The sequence below is a fragment of the Hyperoodon ampullatus genome (genome assembly GCF_949752795.1).
Source record: "Hyperoodon ampullatus genome assembly, chromosome: 2".
Taxonomy (NCBI): Eukaryota; Metazoa; Chordata; class Mammalia; order Artiodactyla; family Ziphiidae; genus Hyperoodon; species Hyperoodon ampullatus.
The window spans coordinates 125,819,209-125,828,902 of record NC_136915.1 but is presented as its reverse complement, the minus strand read 5'-3'; the positions used below and the strand labels follow the sequence as shown (position 1 = coordinate 125,828,902).

The following is a 9,694-nucleotide window of genomic DNA, read 5'->3' as shown; positions in this document are numbered from 1 at the left end:
TTGCAAACCAGAATGCTGTCTCTCTCCTTCCTTCCTTTCTTCTTTCCTTCCTTCCTTCCTTCCTTTCTCCCTCCACGCCGGGTCTTAGTTGCAGCAAGCAGGATCTTTAGTTGCAGCACGTGAACTCTTACTTGTGGCCTGTGGGATCTAGTTCCCCGACCAGGGATGGAACCCGGTTGGGAGTGCAGAGTCTTACCCATTGGACCACCAGGGAAGTCCTGTCCTGTTCCTGTTTCTTTGTACTCAAGTGCATGAGATAGTGCTGGGCATAAAGCAGGTCTTCAATAGGCACACTTTACTATCCATTTCTGTTCAACCTTTTTTTTTAATTTTTTAAATTTTACCTATTTTATTTTTGGCTCTTCATTGCTGCACGCGGGCTTTCTCTAGTTGCAGCTAGCGGGGCCTTCTCTTGTCACGGAGCACGGGGCTCTGGGCACGAGGGCTTCAGTAGTTGTAGCTTGCGGGCTCTAGAGCGCAGGCTCATTAGTTGCGGTGCACAGGCTGAGTTGCTCTGCAGCATGTGGGATCTTCCCGGACCAGGGGTCAAACCCGTTTCCGTTTCGGATTCTTAATCACTGAGCCACCAGGGAAGCCCCCTCTGTTCACCTTTAAAATCACTTATGGAGTGCCTGCTCCCTGGATAGTGCTGCCAGATATGTTAACAGCTATTGCAGTGATTATATACTGTCACAAGAAAGATTTGGGCTAAAAGATACCCTAACTTAAAAGTTTCACCTTCATCCTGTCAGTTTGGATTCTCAGTGGTCACTTTAAGTGGTTTTGCTATTTCATTCCAAAAAAGCATAGCTCTGCTTTGCCTAAAATCTGATTTACGCTTTCGTGTCCAGCAGCTAACTTTCTGACGTCTGGGAAGCCCGGCCTCAGCGCGCGCTTGCACGCATGCGCACGCACCCTCGCCTCTCCATGGGTGGCTGGCACGCGGGCGCACACGCCCTCGCCTCGCGATGAGCGGCCGCCCCCAGCCTCCGGCGCGGGCACCGAGCACCTCCAGCAGCCGGCGTCCGCGGGACCGCGCGGACTGGCGGGCGCGCTGGGCTGTTGGGTGGTTGCGAACCGGCGCCAGCCATGTCAGCCTCAGGAGTGGCGGTGCTGCTGTCTTGGCTGAGCTGTTGCGGCTCGGCTCTGTGGAGGTAAAGAGAGGCCAGTCGCGGGCAAGGGGGGCGCCCCTGGGGCCGGGCAGGCGGGGACCCACCCCGGCGCCTCAGCGTCCCGGGGCCAGGCGCTCTTGTAGACCACAGCCTGGTCTCCCAGTTCCCCCAACACCAACCCCGGCTCCCCCCGCCCCTTCCGAGAGTTTTCAGTGAATGAGGGCGGGAAATGAGGGCACACTGTTAGGACTTGGCTGTCTCCTCAAGTTCCCGCCGTACGGGCGCGGTACCTTAACGTCGCCATCCCCTGGACCCCACTGCACCCTTTTGCCAGAGGGAAGAGAAGCACAGGAGAACCAAAAAGTCTCCACCAGAAATAGCGGAGGCGGGGCGGGGCGGGGTGTGTGTGTGTGTGCTTCACTAGGGTAACAGGGTAGTTGATGGTCTATATTAGGTAGTTGTGGTTGAATGATTTGTGAGAGAGTGCTTTACAAAATATACAGTCTACAAACTTAAGGGTATGTAATTCCCGCATAAAGTGGGTTGATTTGGGGAAGGAAAACTTTAAAGTTCTGAGAGATCCTCCATGCAAGTTTGCTTTTTGGTCAACATTAGGTGACTGCTGGATTGGAAAGTTTATCAAAATATTTTAGATTTTCAACACAGGTTAAAATACAGATGATTAACTAGAAAAATCAGATTTTGCGAATATTCTGTTTAATGGAGGCTTTGCTATAACAATTATTATTACCTTCTGACATTAAGATGTAAGGATACCCACAATAAATCAAACTGTTATAGAGGTTTCAGAAGGAAGGGATCCATGTCATCTCAATGGACAGATGGAGAGTTCAAATAGAGTGAGAGTAGCCGTTGGAAAGGGTTATTGAAGTGCTGAGAAAAAGTAAAAACGTAGCATTCTGACAGAACTTTGTAAACCTTCATTTTCTTCTTTATAAAATGACGATGATTAAACCTGTCTCATGGGGTTGTTGTGAGGCTTGAATACAATGATATATTTCAAGCTCTCAACACATGCCTGTATCAATAAATTATGGTAGCTGATATTATTCAGCTTCACCTGTGAACTTAGGGAGTTTTATAACGTTTGTTATGTTGTACATCAGAGGTCATCAACTTTAGTGTAAAGGACCAGATATTAAATATTTTAGGCTTTTCAGTCAACGCAGTCTATGTTTTAGCCACTCAACTCTGCTATTGTGGGGGGCAGCATACACCAACGATAGTAAACAAAGGGCTTGGCTGTGTGCAAATACAAATCCGTTTACAAAAACAGATGGAATTTGGCCCAAAGAACGTAGTTTGCCAACTCCTGGTGTACATTCATAATTAAGGAAATGCTAAATTTCAATTAGAGGTTAGAGAAGACAAAAATGGTATTTTTTTGTCATGGTAGTCACAGATTCCCTGAATTTTAGTTCTTAATAAGGTGTGCTTTTAAAGGACAAGATTTCTTAAACTTAATATAATGAATTTGTGTTTTATTGTTAGCCTTTGGGGGGTGGGGGAGTTGAGAATTCCAGGGTAGATGTTTTATTTAAGAAATATTTCCCTGCCCCGAGGTCTTAGAGGTATTTACCTAAATTTTCTACCAATGTTACTGAACTTGGGTCTGCTTGCTGGTGCGCAGTAAATCCAACCTACTGACACTGGGTTGTGGTGAAGGAAAGTTCAGCATTTATTGCAGGTGCCAGGAGGCAATAAATGCTCAAAAGACCTGAACTCACCAATGGACTTCAGGGAAGGGTTTTTAAAGACAGTTTGAGGGTGAGGGACTCAGGGTATATGATTAGCTTGTGCACAATTCTCTTATTGGTTGTTGGTGAAGTAACAGGGTTGTATTTTGGGAATCTCAATCATCCTTCTGGTTCCAACCAGTCTGGAGTCTATGCACTGGTGGTCAGCATGCAGTTAACTTCTTCCTTCTGGTGGGGGTTTTAGTGTCTGCAAAACAACTCAGGAATGTGCATCAAGCACTGTTATCTATATCCTTCAGGGAGGCACTAAAGATTTTGTGACTGCTATATGGCTGATCTATTATTTAAATTGTTACCAGCTGTCATAGCCCAACTGCTGTTGTTTGTTACTACGTGTTCACATTCTTTCATTAATGCTTGAGCCAGCATTTTGAGACTCAGGGGAGGCATGGGAGACTAAACCTTTTCTATAAGCAAGAGGCAAGTAGAGGATGTAGGGGGGAGGAGTCTGTCCCAGGAAGGCCCCATAGGGTCCTACTTCGTTACACTAGGAGTATTAACATTTGGTTTTTGATATTTCTTATCCCAATGGAGTTGGTTTTCTTAAATGATCTAAGGTAGGAATGCAGTTCCTTCTTTTTCCTTGTGAATCCAGATCTATTTTCCTCAATTGATCTGACATATCACCTCTGTCCTATACAAAACTTCCATATGGACATATACCTACTCTGAGTTTACTATTCTGCTCTGTTCCATTGGTCAGTTTGTCTATTGATGCACCAATAACACAATGTTTTAAGTCGTCATATCTAGTAGGGCAAGTCTTCTGTATTCTTTTCGAGAAGGGTTCTCATCATTCTTGGACTTTTACACTTCAACATAAATTTTAGAATCAGATTGTCAAGTACTATGAAAAACTCAGGATTTTGCTTGGAGTTACAGTGAATCTGTTTCTATAGATGGGAAGAAATGACATCTATATGACTATTAAATCTTTCTATCCAATGAGCATTGTGTATCTCTATTTAGATCTTCTGTAAAAATGGGTTCTGTTTCCTCCTTTTCAATCCTAATTTTTTTTTCTTATCGTATTGGCTAAGGCCTCCAACACAGTGTTGAATAGACATGGTAATAGTGGCATCCTTCTCTCATTTCAAATTTTTAAGGGGATGGTACTAATTGCCATCTAGGATATTGTTTGCTCTAGGTGTTCTGTAGATGGTCTTTTATCATGGTTAAGAAACTTTCTTTGCATTTCTTCTTTAGTAAATTTTTTAAATTTATATGAAATTTTATTATTTTTTTTACCTATTGAAATAATTGTGTTTTATTCCCTTTTAAAATGTGTGGTGAGTTTCATTTGTAGAGTTTCCTAATAAAATCATCTTTGCATACATAGGATAAGTGCAACTTGGTCATGGTATATTATCTCTTTATACTTTATTGTATTCAATTTGCAAATATTTTCTTTAGGATTTTTATGTCTATATTTTTCTTTTTCATAATGTCTTAGGTTGGTTTTGATATCAGTGTTACACTAGCTTTACAAAATGAGTTGGAGAGTGTTATCTCTTTTTCAGTTCTTTGGAAGAATTTGTATAGGATTAGGATAACTTGTTCCTTGAATGTTGTGATTGGACTCATATGTTAAACCCCTGAGCATAAGTGTTTTAGTGTAGATTTTAAAGTACCACTTCAAATCATTTAATGTCTTGTCAGAAGCTTGTCTGTTTTACTTATCGTTGTGTCTTTGTTTTCTATTTTATTGATTTCTGTTTTCATTTTTCTCTCTTTTATTTTCATTAGGCTTATTCTGATATTTTTTTTCTCAAATATCTTAAGCCAGACATTTAGCTCACAGTTTTTGGTCTTTATTCTTTTCTAATATGGCATTTAAAGGTATTAATACCCCATATAGTACTCCTTTGCTGTATCCCATAAAAAATGATATGTAATCATTTCATTATCATTCACTTCTAGACATTTTTAACTATAATCACTATTTCTTCTACAACCCTCAAATTATTTAGAAGTTTGTTTTTTCTTGCAAATATGTAAATATTTGATTATGTTTTTGTTAATAACTTCTCCATTAATTGTACTATAATCAGAGAGCAGGGTCCACATGATACCTATTCTTTGAAATTTGTTGAGACTTGCTTTATGTCCTACTAGATGATCAGTTTTTATAAATGTTGCATATGTACTTGAAAATAATATGTTTTCTCATGCTCTACTATTCTATTGGGTCACACTTATAATGGATTGATCTTCTTTGTCCCTGAAAACACTTTTTGTCTCAAAGTCTTTTTTTCTGTTAGATTAATATATCCAGTGGGGGTTGGACTTTCTGTGGGAATCCTGTGCTTCCTGCAATATATGGTTGTCCCACATGAATGATTTAGCATATGCTTCTGTCAGATGCCCAAGAGAATGACCTATTGAGGACCAATTCCAGGACAGACAAACCCCTTAGGATGAATAAGGGGTTTGAGAGAAAATGGTTTACCCAAAGAATATATTTTTTTGGCTGAATAGAGAGAGAAAAAGTGAAGTCAGGAAGGACTTATCTCTTAGGAGATGAAGGAAGGGGTAAAAGTCAAGAATTCTCTTTGATTTTGAAGAACTGGTAGAGTGGGAATATACTAGAGAGAGTAGGAAAGGTACATTCTTAGAGTTCCAGAGTGAGATGACACTGTCCTTTTCATTAAAAAATTGTCCTAGCACATGGGCCATCTGCACAACCACACCATTGATCATTCAAGATCCATTTCCAACGATAACGCAGTAAATATTTGACATAATTAAGGAAGCAGGAATGAGAAGGTGTTATTATAGTTGTCTGTGATGAAGTTAATAAATTAAATATGACTCCTTTAGCTACTGTTCCCTCTATAACCTGTACCCAGCCTTAGTAGGAGTTGGAAGCTGATAAAGGAGAAGGTGGGGAAAAGGGCTTGTCAGAGAAGGTAGTTTTATCATTTAGCTACCAGGTTTCATTCACAAATTGCCCAGGTTAACTTTGTAAATTAAAATACAAAATTTTTCACTTGTATTTTTCTCTTTCCTGAGGTTTCTGTCTTTCTTACTATGGTGAAAGAGGTCTTAGATTCATGAGTGGGAGGTGGTTTGTACTTACTTGAAAAGAGACCTTTGATGAAAATATATTCCATTTTAATTTATAGGGATATATAAAAATACATTAAAATGTTTTTATGTTTGATCTGAAATCTGCATATAGATAAAATATGATTCATTATAAATAGTAAAATATATTTCATTATGTGACTGACATCTATTAAAAAAGAGTTACATAGTCATATCCCAGCAGTTCCACATACAAATACACACAGAAATTGCCTCTGATTTAAGATTTTAAGGATAGAGCAGTTCCAATGGCAATTAAGTGTGTAATGTAGACATGGAATAGATTACTGAAGCAAAGGGAAGATAAAGGGAATTTCAAGATGATGCTTTATGATAGCCACTGGCCTTATCTGGCTTTTGAGCACTCGAAATGTGGCTAGTCAAAATTGAGATGTTTTGTAAGTGTAGTATATACACCAGATTTCAAAGACTTAGTACCAAAAAAAAAAAGAATACTTTTGAATAAAGTATATTATTAGAAGCAATATCACTTGTTTTTTCTCACTTTTTAAATGTGGCTACTAGAAAACTTTCAATTCCATAGGTGGCTCACATTATATTTTTATTGGAGAGTAGATAAATCATATGGACAGAAATTAAAGTACTCTGAATTATAGCGAGAAATGATAATGAAAAAGGACTCATAGAAATTTGCTCTTTACTTCAGTGCTTCAAATAAGAAATACTGTTTTTTTGATTTTCAATCTTTATTCATTTTATTTTAACTCAGTTTACAGGTGAAGGAGTTAGAGCCAATATTCCTCAACAGTTTTTATTCTAAAACAAAAACAAGATGTAAAAGTATTTACTTCTTGCTATAGTGTCTTCAGATACTGAGCAACCTTGAGCACACCTTGAGTTATGGGTAGATGTTGCTGATACTCCCAGTTTTAGCCCCGACTATACTTTCTAAGAAGGTGCTTGGGCAGAAATGTAAAGCTCATGGCAGCTCAGGCATGCTCTGACCAAGTATAGAATCCCTTTTATTTGGGGGAGAAATTAGTGTTAGTATTCATATTTGACATTTTCCTTTGCAGGTATTCCAGTAACAGCCCAAACTACCACATTTTTAGTACCAGAAGTACTGTAAGTGTGTAATTTTTTAAACTATAATTAATTTTTTTGACTTCACAGCAGAGAGCAAAGTTAATCATAGTCATACAGCGCAGTGTCATTCTTTTATTTTTATTTTATTTCCTCATCCTATATATCTTCCTAATATAAATTCCCCCTCCAATAAATGTCTTTAAATATGTATTTAGCAAAAATAGGTAGTGTTGTTTTGAGTGTTTTTGTGATTCAACATTCACAAAATGGTGTTATGATACAGACAGGATGACCATGCAGTATATTGTTAAACTACTGAGAATTAAAGATAGTGCTATTAACAGTTATTCTGGGACAATAGGTATAAATCGGAACTGTCTAGACAAACCAGGATGTATGGTCACCCAAGCTATAAACTTCCTTCTCTACATTACTTTTTAAATTCAACACTGTCTAGTTCATTTTTTTCTTAATGCCGCCTGATTACTAGTGTGTGTGTATATTATTTATCTATTCCACCCCCTAATGATGGATGAATGGCTTCCTACCACCACAAAAAACATTGTGATGAATGCTCTTCTACATGTCCTTTTATGTATCTGTGCAATAATTTTTCAGCTATGGTTGGTAGGACATAGGGAAACAGACACCTAACTTAACTAAATTCTGCAAGATTTTTTCCAAAATGGCAATCACAATTTATATTCTTACCCAGTGAACATCTTCACCAGAATTTGGTATTATTGAATTTCCCATTTTTTTTTTTACCAATCTCATTACTACATAGTAATAGTTTACTGCTGTTGTTATTTTCAATTCTCTGATGACTAGTGATTTTGAGCATCGTTTCCGATATTTATGCAGGATTCTCCTGTGAATTGCCTTTTCATTTTTTCCCATTTTCCACTTAATTTTCTACCCTTTTCTTGTTGATTTACAGAGCATTTTCTACGTTCCGCTCTATGTATTAGGCAAATGTTGATTTTAAATATTTTAGTTATCATTTCCTAGCCTCTCATCTACTCATCTAACCATTGACTTTGTCCATGGATACTTTATTTTTTTTAAAAGACTGAGCCATCCCCTCCCTTATTTGATGTTACAGTTTATACTTTTTTTGAATTTTATTTAAGAAAGAATTTTGCCTACCCTGCGTTGCAAAGATTTTTATCCTACATTTTCTTTTATATGATTTATATTTTTACTTTTCAAATAAAGGTCATAAGTAATATCCAGAGTCCACCTTGTGTATAATATAAGGTAGGCATTTACATTACTTTCTCCATAGAATGAACCAGCATGTATTTAAAAATTTATTGTTTCCTTATTATTTTTTCTGGTATCATCTTTGTTTTATGTATGGATGTGTTGATTTCTGAACTTTCTTCTTTCCTATTGGTAGATTTGACTGATCGTCTCTGCAACATGTTTCATGTAGTTTGAGTTTCAATTCTGTATATTATTCCATTGAATTAACATACAACAATATATATATCATTCTACTCTAGATAAACAATTAGTTTTTTTCCATTTTTAGTCTACTGTGATTAGGGCTGCTATGAACATTCTTATGCCTATTTTCTGCTTAACATATGTATGTATTTCTGCTGGGTGTATACCTAGGAGTGGAATTGATAAGTCATAAGGCATGTGCATATGTTCAGCTTTAGTAGATGATGCCAAAAGATTTTACAAAGTAATTGTATCAGTTTACATTCATATTCTATTTACAGATATTGTTGTATTTACATTATTCAAAATCAGGCAAAAGGAATCTATGTAAACTATATTTCCTTTTTTTAATTTTTATTTTATATTGGAGTAGAGTTGATTAACAATGTTGTGTTAGTTTCAGGTGTACAGCAAAGTGTGATTCAGTTATACATATACATGTATCTATTCTTTTTAAAATTCTTTTCCCATTTAGGTTATTAAAACTATATTTCCTTTTAAAATGTGCATTTGTCTTAAAATTGATTGCTATCCATTTCTTTATAATCTTTGCATACCACTTAAATTTCTATTTGTAGTTATTTTATTTCTCTAATATTATTTGTTTATGTACTTCATCTTTTTTTCTTGAAGAACTTTGTTATATGATTGACCATTTTATTAGTCTTTTTTTTAAATCACCCTTTTTCTTTTCTACTCTTCCTTTATCACTTTTATGTAAGTTACAGAAATGTTTCATTTTTAATTGATAATTGGTCCCCAAAACAATAAAGTTATGTAATTGCAGAAATGCAGATTAGGAGCCAGAGTTTGATTATCAGAGCAGAAGTTAGACAAAAGTCAAGTGAGTAGATGATAAAACCAGCGGTATTGTGCTTGCTTGAAAGTAATATTCAGAGAAAGAAAGAAAATATTAAGTAAGCATAATACTTCAGGGATTAAGTAGTCCATGAATCTTCTTGATGGAAAGCATTTTAAAAAGTCCCTCCCCACCTTTTTGCTTTGCCTGAAATTTTAGCATGAGGATTGGCACACATGAAGGTGCTCTTAGGGAACATACACTGTTGGATACTGTCTTTGCATTCTCCCTCTGCCTCATTACAGTTCATTGGTATTTCTGAGATAGGAGCTTGTACACTCATCTGGAGCCCTGATTTTTGTGACTGCTGCCCAGGAACCACGACAGATTGCCTGCCTCTGGTGGCCAGTGGGGCTTAT

General features: G+C 37.2%; 1 protein-coding gene across 1 annotated transcript in view; it reads left to right on the top strand.

Annotated features, from left to right (window-relative positions):
• Positions 1-1,089: 1,089 nt before the first annotated feature.
• The window catches only part of CATSPERE (catsper channel auxiliary subunit epsilon), a gene marked incomplete at both ends in the record, with an annotated part of 263,608 nt that continues 255,003 nt past the window's right edge, over positions 1,090-9,694 (top strand). The window contains 2 exons of the mRNA XM_079696474.1: positions 1,090-1,154; positions 7,015-7,063. Coding sequence (XP_079552600.1) covers positions 1,090-1,154; positions 7,015-7,063 — 114 coding nt within the window. The remainder of the gene's footprint in view (positions 1,155-7,014; positions 7,064-9,694) is intronic.